Source organism: Emys orbicularis, chromosome 7, assembly GCF_028017835.1.
Source record: "Emys orbicularis isolate rEmyOrb1 chromosome 7, rEmyOrb1.hap1, whole genome shotgun sequence".
Lineage (NCBI taxonomy): Eukaryota > Metazoa > Chordata > Testudines > Emydidae > Emys > Emys orbicularis.
The window spans coordinates 64142307-64167698 of NC_088689.1; the positions used below are offsets into that span (position 1 = coordinate 64142307).

A 25392-nucleotide genomic window follows, 5' to 3' on the forward strand; every position below is an offset into this window, starting at 1 on the left:
CACTGGCAGCACTTCCAGCAGCACCTTGGGTAGCCTTTGGTGGTCTCCCATCCAAGGACTGACTAGGTCCTATGCTGCTTAATTTCGAGAATTTGGGAAGATCGGAGTCCAGGTCTGTGTGCATGTCCAGATACTGATCAGTATACCATGTTTTCCCACCATGCCATCCCTTTGCTATTTTGGGCTCTGGCTTGTGACATATCTGATTTTTTTCCCCAAAACATATATATATATACTGTTACGTATGGACCAGACTATCTGAACAGTGGACAACAATAACCAGCAGCTACAGGTGTTAAAGCAAACAGTGTCTGAACTTCACTGCAGTAGAAGTAGAAATAATGCAAGCCCTATAAAACTTGTTAGATGGTGTGCTCCCACTTCTGAGAGCTGAATCAGCTGCAGCAAGGCCAGGAACATAGATACCATGGTGATGACCAAAATAATGGACCCTGGAGGCACTAGAGTGGAATAGAAGGAAAGTCCGATTTGACTTAACTCTGCCCCTTCCAGCAACTGAGATAAACCACATTGTAATATATGCCTCTATGACAGAGGGATACCTACATAGTGATAGATAGAAATTGTTAGAAACAAACATTATCAAAGCTGATGACCTTGTTGAAGGTGGGTTTTTGTTTTTTTATCTAACATATTGTTCATGCTGCTCACAAATTCATGTCCCTGAGATCAAGGATTATTGCTTAAGTGTTATCTACCTTCCTCCAGTGAGATAATATACTGTAAGGCTTTTTAAGACTGTATACAGTGTAGAATGTATATATAAAAAAAGCTAATAATTTGATTTACCATCTATAGTGCTGGGTGTTGCCGTGTGTTGTTTCATTGCTTTGTTGTTTGAAAGTTATTTTGTTTTATTTTAAAATACATTTTTCTCCAATGTCTTTCATGTTTCAGCATAGTGGAAGTCTGTAGGATTTAGGAAGATTTGGCATGATTAGTGAGACTTTCACTTTTATGCTTTTTCTCTGCCTGGAGGATATTTTATAAATATCTTTGTAGTACTAAGAAATAAATGTATGATCATGTTTTAACTTACATATTCTTTCCCCCATACCTGTAACAGTATTTAGCACTTAGATGGTACTTTACATCTTCAAAGTATTGTACAAACATTAAATTATCCTCATGACAAAGCTGTCACATAGAGAAATATGTATTATCTCCATCTTACAGATGGAAAAACAGAGAGAGAGAGAGAGAGAGAGAGAGAGAGAGAGAGAGAGAGAGAGTATGGTCTTGTCTTTACTTCAGAACTGTCTCACAATAGAACGGTAATAGGTCACTGTAAAGAAGGACAAGTCAGTGTTCAATGATGTGTCAGCTACTCGTGATTAAACCGTGCTAGGGTTTGGGTTCACTATGACTCTCTGACAGGATGCTGAACACATCTCTTCCTTGTTCTAACACTGTAAAATTCTTTTTTGAAGACAAGGCGTAAGTGATTTGCTCATGATCACACAGCAAGTCAGTTTAAGAGCGGAGATTAGAATTCAGGAACCTCTTGACTCTGAGCCTACTGTGCAGTCTCCTAGACCAGCCTACCTCTCTGCATTGACAAAATTCACGCTGACAGTCAATTCAGTGCTAAGGCATTGTTCTTCCTAATAATCTCTAACATCATGTTGTGGGATTGGCCCACTGCTGAATCAGAGGGAACAGGTCCTCTGCTGAATCCCCAGCATACACACAATGCTTTTAAATTGCTGACCCCAAAGGGAAGTTATAAGATTTGTTCCCTTACACCTTCTTAAGCCAACCCTCATTTACTTCACTGGTTTCAAATAGATGATCATCCTGTGAGGTAAACAGTATTGTTCCTCAACGCACTTTTAGTATTGCTTTAACTAAAGCAGTTTTAAATGAGTTGGTCAGTTTATCCTTGGAGATATCTGCTTCAATGCCCCAGTATTTGGAAGAGTCTTTGAAGGCAGTGAAGAAGATAACAGCAATTTTCTACCTTCACGCTAAACAATAACCTGCCTTACATAAGACTGAAAAGCAAAGCATTACTAACTATCCCTATGGAAAATAGGGACCCCATCGCAAAGAGACTGAAAGTAGTACAAATAACTTCCCCTGACACATTCGTCTGGCACTGAATGTTGGAATCCAACACCATATGTCATCATCCTGCCAACACGTAGTTCAAATTCATGATTTTAACATGTGGAGCAGGCTTTTTTTTTTTTTTTTTTTTTTTTGGATTATTTCCTATTTTTATCACTTAATTCATGTTTTCAGCTTTTGCTCTACCAGTAAGATTTAGCAGACTATGGAGGGGCGGGCGGGGGGGGGGGGAGGGGAGATCAGTACAGATCTGAGTATAATCAGTCCCTCCAGCTTGTACTATAAAGCTGAGGAAATTAAAGGGACACTGTCAAATTATGAAGGGCCAAACCATAGATTCTGTAATTTAAATAAGAGACTTGTTTGTTGCTCTTACTTAAGTACTGTGCTCAGAGCTTTATATGGCTCAGAAGACACATGGGCTCTACTTCCAAAATGTTATGATCTAAATGCAATATAAAGTCCAATAATAATAGGTTTAGGTTTCATAACAGACTAATTTTGTTTCCCAAGCTGATTGAAATGCAAACAGAAAACAAAAAACATACTGTAAATAGTATAAAGTTCTTGCAGTTTGACTTTATGCTAGGTGCGATCAGTAACACTGTTAAAGATTGCCTTTTGTAAAATCCTTCCAGTTCTGAATGGGATTGTTCCAATTGCCCACATATTTGAATATATTTAAAGGGCCCAAGTCTGTTCCCATTAGTGTCAGTGGAGCTTTGCCATTGTCTCCAGTGGGAACATGACTTAGCCATGTATAGTAGCGTTGTGTAGAACATCTGGGAGTCAGAACTATTGGTTTTCCCACTGGCTCACTGTGTAACCTTGTGCAGGTCTCTTAGTATCTCTGTGGTCCATTTTCCCTGTTTATAAAATTGGGACAATGGTTCTGTACCAACATGTTTCTGATGTGCTTTGAGATCTTCAGATTGGAAATGCTATATACTGCATTGTAAATGCATAGTGTTGGGTATTATTATGCACACATCAATCCTTATGGCATACAAGCATATAGTTCTTTATGGCACATAGGTATTTATGGCATCTTTTGCATGCAAAGAATTTGAAATACCACGTATACAGATTCTTCTGGACAAAGACCAAGTGTTTCCGTATGTCATATTCACAATGAAAAGATAGTTTAAGAAAGCACACTTTATGATATCAATGGTTTGTAAAGTCACAGCAGCTTGAAGGAATTTCTGGAAAATGGTAAGGAAGTAAGATCACAAGTTAGTAATATTTTAAAGAGGCATTTTTTTAAGCTAAGCACAGTAGGTGGGAGCCAAGTTGAACAAAAATCCCCTTTTGTGACCATCCACAACAACAAATCTGCCTGTGAGAGCTAATGCTGCCTGTTTCCAGTACTCTTGCTTTACAGTTAAAGACAATTTTTTTATTCAGTATTATAGTTGTCATTAATTCAGGATTAGTTGAAGGTCGGGTTTGTTTGGTTTTTTTCATTTCATTGGAGCAAAATCCTGTAAGAGTTGGCTGATTATGTGACCCTTACCTTCAGTATACAAGCTTTAACCAGAAGACGAGACATGTAATGCAGTCAAAGGAACAATTGGAATAACAATCTATGCCTCTAAGGCATTTGGTCCAAATGTTTCCCTTCTTCTACCAGGGCAAACTGTTCTTTCCATCTGGGAAGCGGCAGCCTTGTGGATTTCAGTGTGAGGGGTTTCTCCATTTATTCTTCCTTGGTGTGTCTGAAAGAAGCTTATGTGGTAATATCCAGATAGAAGATGGCTTTTAAGCTCTAGTACATCACAGATCGTATGAGCATCTGCACTGCCTGCCTGCCTGCCTTCCTGCCACTGTGATTTGGCTTTGCACTTGGTGATGTTTCCTGTGTATTTTTAGAGGGGTGAATTTGGGTGGAGTAGGGATTCATTCGGTTTGTTTCATGCGAGCAACGATGGCAGTGACATGTTGAGTTGCTTTTTGGTGACAACGTGAAAAGGAGAATCTTGCATTATCTTCTGACTAACAAAACTGATCTGCTTCCAGATAGAAGTGGTATTAAAGAAAGAACTTTTCTCATCAGTCTCTCCCATTTGGTACTGAATTAGAAAAAGGAAGGGTAAAGATATACTTATCTTTGCTATCAGGGCATGCTGTGAATGGAGAGTGGAATACAGTTTTGTCTACGCTCAGCCTTTACTGATCCTGAAGCTTCGTAGTCATGATACCCAGCAAGATATTAGTCTACCACAACCCCACTGGGGGCACTCGGACTGAGACTTACAGAACAACCAGGCGGCGTAAAAAGTCTCTAGGAGAACTGTTCCAAAATGGATACCGGGTCAAAGCTGGACATAGTGTCCCTGAAAAGGAGGAACAACACACTTTTCGACACTCCTTGGTGTCTTGTTATAGAGTCGGCGCCTACTGGGGTAAGGTCCAGCTCTAACCTTAAACTTTCTGCTTGAAAACTCTGGATGATTTTTCTGTGATCCTGCACATGGTGCTAATATAATCCTTCCCTAAGGAGAAGCTTTTTATGGTAAATTTTTTAACTTCACGTAGTGCATTTGCAAGGCTACAGATTTTAGTTAGCTTCCAACAGAAATACCCTTCTTAAAGGCCCATTATGCAATATGCATTTCCGGATGAGATGTAAAATGCTGTCTGTAAAGGGGTTAAGTGTTCATCTGAAAATGACTTTTAATGCACTCCAAAACTGTTTAGAGACAGGATATAATATTCTACAATAAGGGAGTTATTTGGCAATTATTCTGGTTATTATTAAAATTGCCCTTATTGTTTTAATGGGTGTGAGTGTGGGGAAAGAAGACTTCAGATGTGTGCAGCAGAGAGCTTTAATAAAGAAAAATTTTGTGCCGCACCGCCTGAAAACACCGATGTCTAACCTTTGCAGATTTAGAACTATCTAATGCCCTTGATCCAATTTTTCCACGCTCTGTAAAGCTCTGGATTGTTATACACTTATACAACACTGCCAAGCAGAGACGTATAAGCAAAATATTCTGGGTCTATCTTCTTATTGCTTTTGTTGTTGTTAGTTCCATCTTTGCTTCCATGCAAGAGCAGACCCTGGGCGTACATACCCCCACTTTATTGTGCCTTTTTCTCCATATCACAGTTCTCTGTTCTCTTTTTGACCCGGATCCTCCAGGGAGGATCCTATGTGATTCTACAAAGCAAGGTGGGAGATTCAGGATTTGGGGAACCTATCTAGAGGCTTTGCATCCTGGAAAAGCTCATTACCCAGAGGGAGGCTAGTCTCTGAGGTTCATGGTCATTGTGTTATATAATTATCAGACCAGATCATATCTGGTTTCCCAGAAAGGATAGAATTAGTCATTGGTTAATATATTTGATGATTAATTAATTTAACTGAAGATATTATTTGGCTTATTCTAGAGCTGGTCAAATATTGGAAAAATATGTAATTCTTTTGATGAATAAGAGCATAACTGGATTTTTAGTATTTGACCAGTGTCAGAAATAAAATGGCAAACCTTGTGAGAACACTAATAACCATATAGTTAAAAAATCACGAACACAAAAACTTCTGGAGGAAGCTTAGATTATACTGAAGGAACAACTCAGTTGTGAAGCTCCTCAAAGTGTGGGAAGCAGGAAATGGAAGTGTTATGCCAAGGCCTTGATGCTGTGGACTGAAGTAAATAGTGTGTCCCAATATATTTGGAAAACGATCATGCAAACTACAAAAAAAAAAAAAAAAAAAAAGCATGAAAAAGGGAAAATGCAGTGCCTTGATGGAAAATAATTTCATGACTAAGCCTGCAATCTACATACAGACAAAATCCCACTGAAATAAATGGGTATTTTACCTGCAGAACATGGGAAAACCAGGGGGAATTAGGCACCCCACTCCCAATTGTGGCTTTTTAAAATCCCCTGACTAGTTTTTTATGCCAATGAATAGTTTATCTGTGGGGATTTCCCTGTGTTCTCCTTTGCAAATTACATTGATGCTGAAGAGGAGTTCCCTTTGTTGGGATTTGTAACCTTTGAGTAATCCTGATTGATGCTGTTTACTAATCTGCTTGAAATCATTAATTTTGTAGAGCAGATTGCATCAGTGCTTGAATGACATGTGGAGAATGTAGTTACTGCATCTTTTAGAAATTTAATGGAGACTAAGACTTAAATTTACGCTGTTTGTTTTGCAAGTAAACTTTCTGGGGCAAACGTATTTTTCTTTGCTACTGAAACCACTTTGCATATCAGCCATGCATTTTCTATTTTAATGTAACTAACATAAGAACATAAGAACATAAGAAAGGCCGTACTAGGTCAGACCAAAGGTCCATCTAGCCCAGTATCTGTCTACCGACAGTGGCCAATGCCAGGTGCCCCAGAGGGAGTGAACCTAACAGGCAATGATCAAGTGATCTCTCTCCTGCCATCCATCTCCATCCTCTGACGAACAGAGGCTAGGGACACCATTCTTACCCATCCTGGCTAATAGCCATTTATGGACTTAGCCACCATGAATTTATCCAGTCCCCTTTTAAACATTGTTATAGTCCTAGCCTTCACAACCTCCTCAGGTAAGGAGTTCCACAAGTTGACTGTGCGCTGCGTGAAGAAGAACTTCCTTTTATTTGTTTTAAACCTGCTGCCTATTAATTTCTTTTGGTGACCCCTAGTTCTTGTATTATGGGAATAAGTAAATAACTTTTCCTTATCCACTTTCTCAACATCACTCATGGTTTTATATACCTCTATCATGTCCCCCCTTAGTCTTCTCTTTTCCAAACTGAAGAGTCCTAGCCTCTTTAATCTTTCCTCATATGGGACCCCCTCTAAACCCTTAATCATTTTAGTTGCTCTTTTCTGAACCTTTTCTAGTGCTAGAATATCTTTTTTGAGGTGAGGAGACCACATCTGTACACAGTATTCGAGATGTGGGCGAACCATGGATTTATATAAGGGCAATAATATATTCTCAGTCTTATTCTCTATCCCCTTTTTAATGATTCCTAACATCCTGTTTGCTTTTTTGACCGCCTCTGCACACTGCGTGGACATCTTTAGAGAACTATCCACAATGACGCCAAGATCTTTTTCCTGACTCGTTGTAGCTAAATTAGCCCCCATCATGTTGTATGTATAGTTGGGGTTATTTTTTCCAATGTGCATTACTTTACATTTATCCACATTAAATTTCATTTGCCATTTTGTTGCCCAATCACTTAGTTTTGTGAGATCTTTTTGAAGTTCTTCACAATCTGCTTTGGTCTTAACTATCTTGAGTAGTTTAGTATCATCTGCAAACTTTGCCACCTCACTGTTTACCCCTTTCTCCAGATCATTTATAAATAAATTGAATAGGATAGGTCCTAGGACTGACCCTTGGGGAACACCACTAGTTACCCCTCTCCATTCTGAGAATTTACCATTAATTCCTACCCTTTGTTCCCTGTCCTTTAACCAGTTCTCAATCCATGAAAGGACCTTCCCTTTTATCCCATGACAGCTTAATTTACGTAAGAGCCTTTGGTGAGGGACCTTGTCAAAGGCTTTCTGGAAATCTAAGTACACTATGTCCACCGGATCCCCCTTGTCCACATGTTTGTTGACCCCTTCAAAGAACTCTAATAGATTAGTAAGACACGATTTCCCTTTACAGAAACCATGTTGACTATTGCTCAAGAGTTTATGTTTTTCTATGTGTCTGACAATTTTGTTCTTTACTATTGTTTCAACTAATTTGCCCGGTACCGACGTTAGACTTACCAGTCTGTAATTGCCGGGATCACCTCTAGAGCCCTTTTTAAATATTGGCGTTACATTAGCTAACTTCCAGTCATTGGGTACCGAAGCCGATTTAAAGGACAGGTTACAAACCTTAGTTAATAGTTCCGCAACTTCACATTTGAGTTCTTTCAGAACTCTTGGGTGAATGCCATCTGGTCCCGGTGACTTGTTAATGTTGAGTTTATCAATTAATTCCAAAACCTCCTCTAGTGATACTTCAATCTGTGACAGTTCCTCAGATTTGTCACCTACAAAAGCCAGCTCAGGTTTGGGAATCTCCCTAACATCCTCAGCCGTGAAGACTGAAGCAAAGAATCCATTTAGTTTCTCCGCAATGACTTTATCATCTTTAAGCGCTCCTTTTGTATTTTCATCGTCAAGGGGCCCCACTGGTTGTTTAGCAGGCTTCCTGCTTCTGATGTACTTAAAAAACATTTTGTTATTACCTTTGGAGTTTTTGGCTAGCCGTTCTTCAAACTCCTCTTTGGCTTTTCTTATTACACTCTTGCACTTAAGTTGGCAGTGTTTGTGCTCCTTTCTATTTGCCTCACTAGGATTTGACTTCCACTTTTTAAAGGAAGTCTTTTTATCTCTCACTGCTTCTTTTACATGGTTGTTAAGCCACGGTGGCTCTTTTTTAGTTCTTTTACTGTTTTTCTTAATTTGGGGTATACATTGAAGTTGAGCCTCTATTATGGTGTCTTTAAAAAGGGCCCACGCAACTTGCAGGGATTTCACTTTAGTCACTGAACCTTTTAACTTTTGTCTAACTAACCCCCTCATTTTTGTATAGTTCCCCCCTTTTGAAATTAAAGGCCACAGTGTTGGGCAGTTGAGGTGTTCTTCCCACCACAGGGATGTTGAATGCTATTGTATTATGGTCACTATTTCCAAGCGGTCCCCGCTATAGTTACCTCTTGGACCAGCTCCTGCGCTCCACTCAGGATTAAATCTAGAGTCGCCTCTCCCCTTGTGGGTTCCCGTACCAGCTGCTCCATGAAGCAGTCATTTAAAGTATCGAGAAATTTTATCTCTGCATTTCGTCCTGAAGTGAAATGTTCCCAGTCAATATAGGGATAATTGAAATCCCGCACTATTATTGGGTTCTTTATTTTGATAGCCTCTCTAATTTCCCTTAGCATTTCATCATCACTATTACTGTCCTGGTCACGTGGTCGATAATAGATCCCTAATGTTATATTTTTACTAGAGCATGAAATTTCTATCCATAGAGACTCTATGGAACCTGTGGATTCGCTTAAGATTTTTACTTCATTTGAATCTACACTTTCTTTAACATATAGTGCCACTCCTCCCCCTGCACGGCCTGTTCTGTCCTTCCGATATATTTTGTACCCCGGAATGATTGTGTCCCATTGATTGCTCTCAGTCCACCAGGTTTCTGTGATGCCTATTATATCTATATCCTCCTTTATCACAAGGCACTCTAGTTCACCCATCTTATTATTTAGACTTCTGGCATTTGTGTACAAGCACTTTAAAAACTTGTCCCTGTTTATTAGCCTGCCTTTTTCTGATGTGCCAGATTCTTTTTTATGTGGCTGTTTATCATCTGATCCGGCCCTTACATTATACTTTTCAGTCCTCTGCTCCTGACTATAACCTGGAGATTCTCTATCATCAGACTCTCCCCTAAGAGAAGTCTGTGTCCGATCCACACGCTCCTCTGCAGCAGTCGGCTTTCCCCCATCTCCTAGTTTAAAAACTGCTCTACAACCTTTTTAATGTTTAGTGCCAGCAGTCTGGTTCCACTTTGGTTTAGGTGGAGCCCATCTCTCCTGTATAGGCTCCCCCCATCCCAGAAGTTTCCCCAGTTCCTAATGAACGTGAACCCCTCCTCTCTACACCATCGTCTCATTCACGCATTGAGACTCTGAAGCTCTGCCTGCCTACCTGGCCCTGCGCGTGGAACTGGGAGCATTTCTGAAAATGCCACCATAGAGGTCCTGGATTTCAGTCTCTTCCCTAGCAGCCTAAATTTGGCTTCCAGGACATCTCTCCTACCCTTCCCTATGTCATTGGTACCTACATGTACCACGACCACCGGCTCCTCCCCAGCACTACACATAAGTCTATCTAGATGCCTCGAGAGATCCGCAACCTTCGCACCAGGCAGGCTGCCTTCCAGCTCTCAAGCATAGATGCAGAAATCAATGGGGTGTTGAGTATTCACCTCTCACAGGAAGGGGCCTTGATGAGCTTTGATCTATCATGCACTGAAATCAATTGACAGACTCCCATTGGCTTCAGTGGACTTTGAAGCAGTTCGTTTGTGATGCAGCAATTCAGTTTCCAAGCACACTGGACATATCACTGATGAAAACTTGAGTGCCTGGAACTTCACTGAAATGAATGGCTTAGTGGGACCGGAGCTCAACCTCTAAGCAAATAAGTGAAGTGTGTATCTCCGATCAGAAAAAAGAGAATTCTCCCATGTCAGTTCTGGAGATTGAAAACTTTACTTATGGCCAGTTTTTTTTAAAGGCCTGTAATTTTGTACAAATCTAACAATTGGATGTCTGCCTTCCATCCCTTACACCTGCCATTGATGGCTTGTGTACAGTTAGAGACTGTTTCAGGTTTCTTTGGAAATTTGGCCTCCATCGTCTACTTTCCAAATGTGTATTTTAGTAATCAGTTTGAGAGATTAGTGGCTTGAATTTTAAGGTGCCTAGTGATTTTGTAGGGGGTCAGTTCTAACGAGACAATTCAGTTAAAGTGGAAGTGGGCTATTATCAACAGGAGGAAAAATCACTTTTGAAATGGGCCACCCTGATTACTACTACAAATGTTGACAAGAAGGTGTGAGTAACAGTAGGGGGAAATTAGCATTGGGAAATTAGTTTTTGTAGTGACCCATCCACTCCCAGTCTTTATTCAGGCCTAATTTGTGGTGTCCAGTTTGCAAATTAATTTCAGTTCTGCAGTTTCTCATTGGAGTCAGTTTTTGAAGTTTTTTTGTTGAAGAATTGCCACTTTCAAGTCTATTATTGAGTGACCAGGGAGACTGAAGTGGTCTCTGACTGGTGTTTTAATGTTATAATTCTTGACGTCAGATTTGTGTCCATTTATTCTTTTGCGTAGAGACTGTCCAGTTTGGCCAATATACATGGCAGAGGGGCATTGCTGGCACATGATGGCATATATCACATTGGTAGATGTGCAGGTGAATGAGCCCCTGATGGTGTGGCTGATGTGGTTAGATCCTATGATGGTGTCCCTTGAATAGATATGTGGACAGAGTTGGCAACGGGGTTTGTTGCAGGGACAGGTTCCTGGGATAGTGTGTGGTGTGTAGTGTGTGTGGTGTGTAGTTGCTGGTGAGTATTTGCTTCAGGTTGGAGGGCTGTCTGTAAGCGAGGACTGGCCTGTCTCCCAAGGTCTGTGAGAGTGAGGGATCGTCCTTCAGGATAGGTTGTAGATCCTTGATGATGCACTGGAGAGGTTTTAGTTGGGGGCTGAAGGTGACAGCTAGTGGCGTTCTGTTACTTTCTTTGTTGGGCCTGTCCTGTAGTAGGTGACTTCTGTGTACCCTTTTGGCTCTGTCAATCTGTTTCTTCACTTCAGCAGGTGGGTATTGTAGTTTTAAGAACACTTGATAGAGCTCCTGTAGGTGTTTGTTTCTGTCTGAGGGATTGGAGCAAATGCGGTTGTATCTTAGAGCTTAGCTGTAGACTGTGGATCATGTGATGTGGTCTGGATGAAAGCTGGAGGCATGTAGGTAAGTATAGCGGTCAGTAGGTTTCCGGTACAGGATGGTGTTTGTGACCATCACTTATTTGCACTGTAGTGTCCAGGAAGTGGATCTCTTGTGTGGACTGGTCCAGGCTGAGGTTGATGTGGGGTGGAAATTGTTGAAATCGTGGTGGAATTCCTCAAGGGCCATTTTCAATCTTCTCTCATAGGTTATGTTTTTATGTATGTAGAGACATGAAGACTTTATTTAGTACTGAAATTCAAGGGTGCAAGTATAATTATAAGCAAAGAAAAATAAAGATAAGTATAGCAAAACAATGCCCGGCATTGTGCATACTCTCAACCTTATGGAGATCATTTGGAATGAAGATGGAAAGAATAGTAACTGGAGAAGCACTGTAAATGGGAGTGACAATAAGGTTTCCACTGTCCTGTCATCGTGATGTCCCAACTAAGGACTGGGCATAGAACTCTTCTATACACCTTTCTCTTACACTCACACATGTCTGGGACCATATTTGATTAAGTCTCAGTCCCCTTCCCATGTTTGGTATTCTGGGAGACCAATGTTGGGATTCCGGCTGGTATGACCAATTTATGTCATAGAATCATAGATTATTAGGGTTGGAAGGGACCTCAGGAGATCATCTAGTCCAACCCCCTGCTCAAAGCAGGATCAATCCCCAACTAAATCCCCAAATGGCCCCCTCAAGGATTGAACTCACAACCCTGGGTTTAGCAGGCCAATGCTCAAACCACTGAGCTATCCCTAACAATGGTTTTGACATGTAAATGTGGGTTTGTTCCATGGATATATATTCCAAAAGCCCATAAAACTCTATCATTTTAAGCTTAGTCTGTTCTGTAGCCTTTGATTAATTTAGAGTGCAAGATGCACAAGTCACTAATAACAGGTTCGTTTACGCAGGTGGCTATGTAAATGTATTATAGAAGATGAGTTTGGTGAATCACACACAGACATGAGGACTATAGTACTTAAATACATGCAAGTAAAATAAGTGTAGGGAAACAGTCACCATTATGCATAGTCACAACCTTCTGAAGACCACCCAGAAGCATCAGAGAAGGGAAAGATGTTAGGAAAAGTAAGTGGGAATGATGTTCCAGATTTCCACCATCCTGTCATCCCAGCGTCCCAACCGGAGGCTGGTCTGACTGTATTTTTGTATCCTTTTTCCTTACCCCGCTCCCCCCCCCCCCCACACACACATCCAGGACCATATTTGATTTAGGTCTCAGCCTTCTGCCCATGTTTGTCATTCCAGGGAACCATAATTAAAGTTCCGTTTGCTAGCATAAGATACTTGCGTCATAAATTTCCCAATATTTCCAACACATTAATACGTTTACCAAAAATCCCCCCAAAATCCATTATTTCAAGTGTAAAATGCCCTTCTGTGGTTTTCTTGTTTATCACAAAATCTTATAACCTTAGGATAAGCACTATAGGCTAACAACTACAGTATGTAGGTCTCATACTTTTGTAAAGCCTATAACCGTAATTTTACATTTGTTTTCCTTACTTGCATTACAGCTTTAATTATTTTTATTATCAACATCTTTAAGCATTTTAACTTTCCCTAATATTTAGATTATAGTTTGATTTTAAGCATAAACCTTCCAAGATAAGTCAGGGGTCACAGGTCAACAGTTCCTTTGCTGCTTACTTGTTTATCACAAGATACGTATTGTTAAATCTTATAATTCTAGGTCAAGCACTTATGTGAAGAATTTAGGCCTCATGCTAACTGCTAGCCTCCATTAGGCCTCAAATTTATTGCAAAGTCTATTTCCACTATTTATACATTTTGTTTTTCACTTCTTGCATTAGAGCTTTAATATTAACATTTTTAAGCATATTCGCTTTTCCTAACATATAAATTTTAGTTTAAACATCAGCATAAACCTTCCAATATCAGGCATCAAGGGTCAACAGGGGTGTTTCACTATAAGCCTGTGGTTTGGTTCCATTTTGGAGGATGTATTTAGCCTCCCTAAATTGTTCTGATTAAATGTGCTTCATGTAGGGGAATTTTATCCAAGGAAAATGATGATGTCCCAACTCAGTTTGAATGGTGGGTCCCAAACTTTCACCAAATGTGCAGGGTTTCAGAGGAAGGCAGTTTTTTATATAATTCAAAAACATGTTTGAATATTTATAACACGTATTTTTTCTCCTAAAATATCAGCAATTAACTTTTGTAAACATCAAGAGAAATAAACAGCATAAATTGGGAGCACTAGTAGTAATACAGGTATAAAGCTTTGGGTTCCATTCAGAAGGGCACTGAAAAGACTTAGTTTTCCCATGCTTGTCCATAATACGTGCACCTATTAATGTCAGAAAGCATTAGCTGGAAATGTTGTCAGAGCAGGTTGCTGTAAAATTCCCTCCGTGATTCCAGTCAGGGTAGTAATACATGTAGGATAGTCTGCCTTTTTATTATGATGGCACTTCCTGTCCTGGCTTCCGTTTGGATGTGCAGCGATGCATGAAAAATAAACGTTGGTTGAGGAAGCTAAACAGGTATTTCAGAACCTTCTGAAAAGTTTGTTTTAGTGTTTTAGGTTCAGGTCCACAGATGAGGAAATATCAGATGCCATGATGATAGTGTTATTTTTACCGCATCCCCATTCACCATCTTTGGATATCATTCATGGCACATGCTATATAGTTTCTGGGATTTGATGCTTCACCTTCATTTTAAAAGACTCACCTTGGCAATAAACTGATAACTACGCAAAAAAGACGGCTTCATGAAAAAGATGCAAGGGTTGTGTCACCCTGAGCAGTGCTGTTTTTAAGTAAACTGGCCTCTAACCCATTCACTTTCTTTTTCAAGTATTATTCCCTGAAGGAACATTTTTAAAATGATGTAGGCTATAGCAATTGTAGAACCTCACTGCTAATGATTTTTCAGCTGCAGCAAACAATTTACTGTAACCATTTGCTCCTGGGTGTGTTGTGCCTCCTTTGTCTGACCATTTAAAATAGGTAAAAATCACTGTGAGGAGTTGGAAATAGAGATTTTGGAGCTAACCATAACCTTTCCCAGCCTTCTTAGCAGCTTTTGGTTATTTTTGTCTCCAAGAAGCAGACTTTTCTTTTGAAACAGGATAATATAGCTTAGCTTTCTTGTTACCTGTTCCTAAACTACTGACTTGATAATTGGGATCATATGGAAAATTTAGTAATATCGAGCAGTTTTGTATTGGTTTTTTTTTTAATCTAGATCTCAGGTGACTACAAATCTTGATTAATTCTCACAATACCCTTGTAAAGTACTCAGTGAAGTATTATTATGCCCATTTTACACATAAGATCTTCAACCTCGTTAAGACTGCTTTGCATCACTTGGAAATAATGATGACGATAAGAATAATAATATGTAACTACTTCACTGGCGTGTTGTAAAATTAACTCTGCAAACACATGTATAATTTCACTTTTGTGAGTAGTCCCACTGGAGTCAACTGCTATGAGTCAAGTTGTACATGTGGTTAAGTTTTTGTAGCATTGTATCCTTAGTTAGCACTTTGAAAATAGAAAGTGCTGTATATGTGCTAAATGAGATTATTAGTTGTTACTAAATTAAAAATGTCAGTAAGGAGGATGCATGAGTTGACGTTGCCCTAGGCCCAACCCTAGTGGTCAAGCTACCATATTAAGCAATTTTTATGTAACTCTTGGCCCTACTGTGCAGTTAAAAAAAAAAAAATCCTCAAAAGCCTTCTTTTTAACTTTATAAGCTGTATATATAAAATACACAATGTACCTTTACTCATATGCCAAAGATCTGCAGCAAAATTGTTTAGTACCAGCATAAGTCTCTCAGTAATTTAAGCCCTTAATCTTTTATGGTATTTTCTCTTGCTCTCTCGCTCGCTCTCTCTGTCTGGCCCTGCAGCTGTCTGAGAATTGCTATCCAAGCAACCTGATTTCAACAACTCAATGCTATCTCTTTATAAATATTATTTTTCTAAGAACCAAAGTTCAGTCATTTACTGTAATTGTAACCTGCTTGAAGGCAAATGCAGTAGTTTTACCTTTTTTAAAGCCACAGTACATGGTAACTACATATCCCTGTCTGAAGTTTTAGCGTTTGGGGTGGGGATATGGAGCATTATAACCTAATAAAAGATTTTACGTCATTAAGAATTACCAATTTAATCAGGCCTATCCACTGTTTGGGGGTTTTTTTTCCCTTCAAAAATCAGGTTATCAGATCTCTTGCCCATAATCTCTTAGTTTTTGCTAAGCACTGGGGGAGTTGTGAGCTTTCAGGAGTATCTATATATCTATATTTGCAATAGTAAGCCATTCTAGAAGAGAGGAATATGGGCACTAAGACTACCAACTGAGGCTAAGTAAAGTTTTTTCTTCTTAGCTCTGAGGTAATCATAGCTGTTTAAATTTCCCACACCATAACTTAATACTTGAAGTATGCATTTCTGGTAGGGTATAGAAACAGATCTAAATTAAACTGAAAAAAGCTGGTCAAGATCTTGGGACTATTAAATATGGAAGAACACTTCAAAGGTATTTGACATTCTGTATGCTACATACCATTGATTTCATTGATTGTTACCATTGTAAGTCGGATGTTATAACAGTATGGGTCACTATGCACTGGAGTTATGTCTGATTCTCTTTTTATGCAGGTTTAAGATTTTTAAGAGCCCTTAGACTGATACAGTTTTCAGAAATTTTGCAGTTTCTGAATATCCTAAAAACAAGGTAAGACTTTAATACCTACTTAACCTGTCTGTAGTCTGTCTTCTCCAGTTTATAGTCATAGTCAGAGGTAATTTCTCCTTTCATAATGCCATTAGAATGAATGGAAGTTATGGTTTGAATAGCACACACCAAAACGCAAATTTTTTATATGTATGCATGCGCGCACACACACCCACCCACCCACCCACCCCTTTTGACTTTTTTCCCTGATGTTATTTTCATCAAAGACACTAGACTCTAAGGCACATTCATGAGTCAAGTCATGTTTGAGCCTCATCCATGCAGCTATTCCATCTTTTAGTAAATCTGATTATTAGTGTGATTGGTGACTAGTTTCATTGGTGAACCTGCTGCATTGGTGAACTAAGTGCCTCCTAATATATGGTCTTATTTCTCATACAAATATATAGTCATCTCTTGTTTTCTAAATTCCCATTCCATCCTGTATTTCTGGTGAATGGTTTATCAATTTAAATGTCTCTTTGATATCATCTGTTGATATTTCACTTGATACATTTTTATACCTGTAATATTCAAGGGACTGAGTGATTATAAATGTAAAGGCAGAGTGATAGATCTACACATTGATTAAATAATCCATCCTTCCTCATTCTGGATCCCTACTTTGTCTCATTAAATTAGAAATAACTTGCCCAACAAAACACCCAACAGGGAGATGGCAGTTTAGAGATAATCATTATGGTTCTTCATCATTATGAAAATCTTAGATTTCAAAAACATTTTTTACATTGATTTTCCACTCTGGATATCTCATTCCGTTCATTGTCATAAGCGTTCCTTTAGAAGGATGTTTAAAATACTTCAGGTAACAACAGTGTTGTTCTCATTTTAACTGCTTTTGTGTGGCTGAACATACTTGGTATGGGAAGCAGAATGCACATTAGCTACTACTATGCGCATTAGTTAATCACCTTGAAGCACCAAAGGGACTGTGCCATGTTTCACAGCAGCAAAGGGATTAACTTTTTAACATGCATTAAAATACACCAGCTAAAATATTGAACTAATGTTCTAGTAATTATTTTTAAATACTAGAAGTTCAGTTCCACTTTAAAATCCCCCTTCTCTTTCCCTACTGATTCATCATCACATATTTGAGGGTGTGTAACTCAGGTGGAGTTTATTACCCTTAATGAGCAATGAACCCATGTAAATCACCCTACTGTTGGTGAGTAAATAGACCCTTCAGATGTGCACAGGTTCATGCCAACCAGCAGGCTCTGCAACCCTTTAAAACCTTAAAACTGTTCTCATTAGTCAACCTTTCATATTGAAAGAGATCCTAAATGACTCTGGAATTGGCTTAAGATCTGCCTGGAACTGTGTGAGCATGTAGCCAATGTAGTTTTTCTTCTTAAAATAATGAAACTAGTTTAATAAACACACAGAGAAACTCAGTCCTGTAGCCTTAAAATGCCACTGGTCCTGCAGAGAGAAAGTGTAATTGTTACAGAAACTCAGTGTATTAAAATCTCCTTGCAGAACACACAGAATCTTATCCAAAGCCCACTGAAGTCAGTAGAAGGACTCGCAATGACTTCAGTAGGCTTTGGATAAAGATTCAAATCCCCTTCAGGAGTGGTGGAATTTTAAGGCTCCAGAACAGTAAGTGAAGGGGAGATGCATTAATTAAATGTGTTCCATTTAAAGCTGGCTTAGGACTTGACCCCTTTGTTCATAACAACATTTGTCTGGTGCCAAACTTTCCTCCCAAATTAGATGCTCATCATCTTTGTAATTATTTACATGAATATGCAAGCATTCGTAAATCTCCTGTTCTGATTACTATAAAGCCCTTCAAATCCAGCTTACTTATGTGGCTGCCTTTCAGTTTTACTCAGTTGATTAACCCAAACTGGTTTATCACTAAACAATTCTTTTAATTTAAAAATCATCAAAGGCCTCAAAATAAATTGTTTCATGTGTCCCACCCTATTCTTGAGCATGCAGTAATCAGGCACATCTGATATCTCATGTCTCATTTAATAAACCTAAAGACAATTTAATAGTATAAAATACTACTGGTGTCCAAAAAGTATCATTGTATAAAATTTGTGGGCCAAACTGGAATGAATGGGTATTATTTTATTGACTTCAATGCAGTTGCCTTCAGTTATACTAGACCTGAAATTAGACCTGGAAGCTTTATTGTTGGTGGTGGTGTTTTTAAATGGATACAATGTGCAAAATTAACCCCATAACCTAAAAACAGAAAAAGAAAGAGGGAGGAAAATGTATCTGATAAGCATTAAGAATAATTAATAATGGAACAAAATGTGCAAATCATGCACTTAAGTATAACTTGTAACCAGACACACCTAGCATTAAAGCCCATTGTGATAGGCCATACATACAAAAATTGTGTGGAATTCTAGCCAGCACCAACAAACACTATTTCCATCAGCGATGCTCATAGGTGCTATATATCAAAATTATTCTGTAAATAAAATCAAATGTGGAAAAAGAAAGCTTTTCATAATATTTTTGTATTATAATCTTTCAGATGAGATGTAAAACCAAGGTGCTGACCACTTGTGGTTACTAATCATCCTTTAGCACTTTTGCAAGAGTTAGAACAGTTAACTCAGTTAATTCACTAAATTCCTTTTTTTGATTAAATACATTCTGCCTACATAAATTCTAACAGAAGTTTGTTATATACAGAGGTGTTCCTCACTTTCTGCCCTAAACTGTGATTTAGAACTGTATGCTGTAAAACAGCTGCTGCATTCTATCATGCAGATGACTTCACTTCAGCCACAGGTGAAGTGTCTCCTGGATAGAGAGAGCTGTAAAACATTGTAGGATCCTGTATTATGCTTCTGTAGACATTTTAAAATATTGTTGTTCATATCTGAATATGAAGGCCAAATACTGTTGAAGCCAATGGGAAATGCATGCACACATAGCAGCTGATTTGCAAGGCAAGCCAAATATCAGAAGGCTCAGGATAGAGCCTGAAATGTTCAGCTGCAATAATAAATACAATTTATCATTATCAACACTGAAATAATTATATTTTAAACATTAACTCTTTGGATTGTTTAAACAATTCTGAATGTATTATTTCATATTCCTCTCTTAAGTGATCCATGCTTGTGTGAAGAATGCTCTAAACAAATAACATAAGGGACCATTTTAGTATGTTGTGTGTTCAGCAGCAACATCTATTGACAAGTATGGTGTAATACTGATGGGTTATGCAGCACATCCCTTCTTCTCTATCTCATGTGCAAAGACAGTGCCTGTAATATCTGGTCTTGCTGGGAAGGAAGAGAATTCCCCTCCCTTGGAAAATATTATTGACTTTAACCCCTAAATTAAAATTACTGCCTGCAAGGTTTTATTTTCTATAATACAAAGTCAAAGAGAGACGCTGAGTGAATGTAGCAATTGAAGGACTCGGATTAAAGGAACAAATCTCATTCATACCATCAGCAGAAGGGCCATTCATAATACTGTGATCCACAGGAAGCAGCTAGAACACTTTACAAATGGAAAGGGAGTATATTAAACAGGTAGTTGTTGGGTGTTGTGTAATTATCAGACCATTTAAAAAATGCCTAACTGTTCTTTAGCAGACCCTCTATGGATGCAGAAAGAGTTTACAGCCTACTTGTGTAAACTGAACCTCTAGGAGGCTAACCATGGCCCTTACTAATTTAAAGTTTATGTACTTACCTATGAAATGTAATATATCTTTTTCAGAATTGTTAATGTCCCCCCCCCCCCATGTTTTAGAAGATTGAATATAGTTAGTTTTTTCCCTTCACCGTTTTATACAAGGTTTCAATAGAACTACAGGGCTTTAGGTAAGCCTCACAATAAGGGATTTTGCACAGATGTTGGAAAGAGCTTAAAGAGCAGGAAAATGTTTGTGACTAATCTTTCATCTATATTTAGTCTCTGGCAGAAAGATGGGGGTATTTCATAAAGGACAGACAAGGTACAATTATGAATAAACATGTAAAAAATAAAATAGACCTCAAGAAGAATCAAAGTAGTGCTTTAATACCATTTATTTATTTTTATATATCTATATATAAAAATAAAGATAGCACCTGGAGGCTGATTGACATATTATTGCATTATTGAGAAGCTTTTCCCCCCTGAAATTCATGGATGAGCAATATTCAGACTTTAATAACGAAGCACTGCATCCTTCTGAATGATGCCTTTTGGTCTAATCTAAGGACACAGAGGTTTGAATCCTATGTTATGATCAAATGTAACCACCAATAGGATATGATATGATATAATATGTTAACCATTTACCAGTCCAGTGGGACAACTGGCGTACTTAGTTATCCGCATGCAATATCAGAGTATGTATTGCTCAAAGACGTTCAGACAGCTGAATATGACTGTACTTAGCAAACTGAATGACAAGCATTTGATCGATCAGTAAATCACATTTTTTAATCCATTATCTTCTACCAGTGTGAAGGTTACTCTTAAAATAAAAAACACTAACAGTACTTGCACCCTCTTTTCTTTAAGAAGAGCCTTTTTAATTTAATTATAAAACAAAAAACAGATGTATAAAAATATATTTATAAATAAGTGTCAAAATCAAACCTTACCCCAGAGGTTCTCAACCTATTTACCATTGTGGGCTGCATATGCAGCTCTCTGTGTGTTATGCAGGCCACATCCACAAAATATATATACTACCTGTAGGGCCCTGAGGGTCACATGGGCCAAAGCTGAATTCTGGTTTGAACTAAAGAATATCTTTTAGAAAAAAACATCCAATCTTGATGGGGCAAAGTAACTTGACTCCAGTGTGGCTGCAGAGGTTCATCTGTACAGAGTAATTTGCAAAATGGGGTCTTATGTATGAACTGTAAATGTAAACATTATTTAATTTGGAAGCCTAATCTTTACCACATCTGGCCACTATCATTAGTGCACTGCCACATCCACAACTCCTTTTTCCCCCTAATGAAGCTGTGCCTTTAATAGCTACAATTTAGCCCCAAATTATATATGATTGGACAATTAAAAAACACCATATTATCCTCCTTGTCTACCTTCTATCGCTCAAGACCCAGTATAGCTACAGACCTGGGTTCTGATCCCATAAACATTCAAAGACATGCAAATACACATCCAGAAGGGACTGAAGGGTCAGGGCCATGATGTATCAGTCTGTAAAAGCTTTAGGAAAAAATACTTCCTACACAAGAACATCTTCCAACCTAGATTACTGCAGCCACTAATAAAGTTTTCCAAAACACTTCAAGAATATTTAAAATCAAAGCATTAAAATTAGGCTTGCTTATTAGCTGGGGGATTGTTATTAGCTGAAAATGAGATTGAATTACAGCAACATGGACTCTATGGATTCATAACATTTTTGTGTGTTTATAAAAAGGAAAAGTATCTTATCTGATACTTTATGTAAAGTTTTAGCTTGATGTTAGCTGAACTACTAATATCAAGAGTAGATGTGGTCAAATCATTTATAATATAATAATATTCATTGCTATTTAACCCTTTTTCCTATTTGCATATTGTTCTCTAACTGATCCTGATATCTATTCATGTATTTGATACTTGCAAACATTTAGTCAAATAATATTAAGAAAGTTTATGCTATGCATTCACATCAACTAGTCCTTATTCAGAATGTGCAATCCATCACCTGAGTCACGTGGTATTGTTTCTACTCTCTGGCTGGATGATTGAAACTTTTTAAACAGAAAAATAATTAATAATGCATTTTCTGGTACAAATTTTGGGATAAACCATGCACAAAAATAGGTGGAACTTTCAGGATTAACAAATATGTTCGCGCATACCTACTGACCACTTGAATGCTCAAGAATAATGAATAAAATAATCTCACAAAAGATAGCAAATTGACCTTCTTGCTTTTATTCCTTCATACAAGGAAGTGTTTTCACCAGCAATGTGTTGCAAAATCATAGCGTATATGGGGAAAACCCACAGAAGCACCAGTACACTGCAAGTTTCATCATCCTCTTGCAGAAGGAGAATGCCTCCCCTCTTCCCACAAAGGGGGCGGGACATTCACATGGAGACCTAACACCCTTACATTATCCTAATTCCCATGACAGCATAGCTCCAAATTTACCAGTCAGAATATAGCGCCTACAGATTAACTGCAATAATCTATTCATTGATTATTTTCCATATGTGCAGGATAAAATCTCCATCCCGCAACGATTTACACAGGTGTTTAACTTTATACGCAATGAGCTATTCCATTGAACTCAGTAAATGCATTTTTCATGAATGGGGCTGCTCACAATATATAAGGTCTCTGCAGAGATGGGGCTAAAAGCAAAAAGCATACTGAAGAAACACACCAAGCAGAAAAAATGAAATAGATTGGGAAAAAAGCAGAGATGTACAAATACATGTTATAAGGATAAAAGGTCTGTTTCCAAGATAATGTAAATTGATGTAGCTCCCGTGAGTTCTTTGGATCTACACCAGCTGAGAATCCGGCCCAAAGTATTTATGCTGAACTAATTGCTATTCCGAATCCAAATAGAAATAAGCAGAGGAAAAAAGCGGGAAAGAGGAATAAATAAAGAAAGGAAATGGTAATGTGACAATAGAGAAAGAATGGATGTTTTAGGCCTGTGGTATCTCCTATTTGATCATGATCAAATCTCTTAGAACTTTTCTAAAATATCATTCATTCTATTTAATAGCTTCACAAAAGCTGCATATAAAACCGTTTAAAATCTGTGAAAGCAGACATTGCAAGCTATAAGAACAGGAGTACTTGTGGCACCTTAGAGATAAGGTGCCGCAAGTACTCCTGTTCTTTTTGCGGATACAGACTAACACGGCTGCTACTCTGAAACCTGTCATATTGCAAGCTATGTAATAATGTTTTTTTGCATATATTTTTTCAGTATTTTTTAAATTCCCAGACAGCGCCTGCTCCTGTTCCCACAAAAATCTATATGAGGAACTTCAGGCCTAAAGTATATACACAGTAAACTCTCTTTCTGTGTACAGATACTCATTAAAAAGTGTGTTTATATAACTTGTGTTCCTGTTACAACTTACCTGTAGAATATAATATATATTTGTTTGTTTGTGCAGTAATTCCATCAAGCTGGTGAATCTGTGCTCTATATTTATCAGCACATGGCTGACAGCAGCTGGGTTCATACATTTGGTAAGTATACTTGAAAATACTTCATCAGGTTTTTTTCATGGATCAGCTCCTCTGCGCTGCTTTATTACCTGAAATTACCTTGCTTAGGATAATCCCTTGACACTGTTACAAAGAACAATAAAGAAAGGCATCACAGCTGCCTGACTTTCCAGCCTTGTACCCAAAACTAATTCTGAACAGTAAGTAATATTCACTTCATTAACCTCCCTGTTTAGGTTCAGTAATAGTTACGTAAGTCTGGGACTTGGATTTTAATAGAACTCTTTTAATAATCACATCCTACCACTAGGTGGCAATATTTCCTTAATAATTACCAAGAGTACTTGTCAAAAAAGGCTGGTACAGCATAAATGATAATGGCACCCTGTTTCTAAGAATGGCCATCCTGGGAAACACATGGCTTCGCCAAAAAAGCAGTTCTGTATTTTCAGAAGAATTAATCTGATTTACTAACATTTTAGAGTAGGGTTCTTAGAGATTAGTTCTCTGCCTTATTCATTTAAAAAAAAAAATCATATCACTTTCACCGCGACAAAAATATTATCTACATTTGATGGTTTAAGCTCTTATTCAGTATTGATTAGCTGTATGTTTTAAACACTTCTATAATTAAAAAAGATCTCAGTTGTAAAGTAATGGCATTAATCTGCATTTTAAAAGTTAAAAAAGCAATAGAAGTTTTGAAATGAATTGTTTACTGTCAATTATATTTTGTAAATACAATTTAATATGACTTTAGATGTACATTACGTAGCAGATAATTTTGCCTAACTCAAGGTCAATAAGATATCAGATTGTTAGTAGCATCAATCTATGCAACAATAGATTTCGGGCCAGATTCTGATTTCAGTTACATCAGTGTAAGTCTGGAGTAACTTCATTGACTTCAATTGAATTATTCTGAATTTACATTAGTGTACATGTGGTTAAAATTAGATCCTTGATCTTTTAATTATGGAAGGTAGTCATTTGTCCAAATGTCTGTTTTCCACGCTAAGAAAATATTCATATCGTATATACCATTTCAAAATTGGAATGCCCTATAATGTCCTTATTTCTGTTGATGACTACATTTCTAACACCTATATCACACAGGAAAATGATAAAAGACAAAAACATCCTAGCACTTGTGGGTGAACACTTCAAAAAGCGATCGCTCTGTATCTGACTTATCAGACCTCTTCCTCAAAGGAAATCTGCACAATACTTTCAAAAGATGCTTGTCTTTCACCATAGGCGCTGACTCCATGGTTGCTCCGGGGCTGGAGCATCCATGGAAAAAAAATTGTGGGTGCTCAGCACCCACCAGCTACAGCTGTTTGGCAGTGCCCCAAATCAGCTAATCTGGGGCACGGCTGATCAGCAGCACCGCCAAACAGCTTGATCGGCAGCTCAGGGAGGGGATTGGGTTAGGATGGAGATAAAGGAGCCGTGGGAGAGTGGGGACCTCGGGGAAGGGGCAGAGTGGGAAGAGGCGGAGCGAGGGCTGGGACTCAGGGGAGGGAGCGGAGCTAGTGTGGGAAGAGATGAAGAGAGGGTGGGGCCTTGGGGGAAGGGGCAAAGTTGGGGTGGGGCCTTAGGATGGAGTGGTGGTAGAGCACCCATGGGGAAAAATAAAAGTCAGCACCTATGTCTCTCCCCAACAGCAGTTGGTCCAATGAAATATATTCTCACCCACCTTGTCTCTCTCATATCACAAATATACTCCTCTGTGACTTTTGTGATACAAGCATCATCATAGACTTCAAAAGACCAGACTCAGGGTAGGTCTACACTACCGCTTAAGTCAATCTAACTTATGTTGCTCCGGGGTGTGAAAAAGACACCCCCTGAAGGATGCAAGTTACAGCGACCTCAGCGCTGTCCACACTGGCGCTAT

The 25392-nt window shown here is 38.4% G+C and overlaps 1 protein-coding gene across 11 annotated transcripts in view; it reads left to right on the forward strand.

The window, feature by feature from the left end:
* The window catches only part of KCNMA1 (potassium calcium-activated channel subfamily M alpha 1), an 898072-nt gene that overhangs the window by 631451 nt on the left and 241229 nt on the right, over nucleotides 1–25392 (forward strand). For all 11 annotated transcript variants that reach the window (XM_065407332.1, XM_065407334.1, XM_065407336.1 and 8 more), the window contains 2 exons: nucleotides 16255–16330; nucleotides 23438–23513. In XM_065407332.1, coding sequence (XP_065263404.1) covers nucleotides 16255–16330; nucleotides 23438–23513 — 152 coding nt within the window. The remainder of the gene's footprint in view (nucleotides 1–16254; nucleotides 16331–23437; nucleotides 23514–25392) is intronic.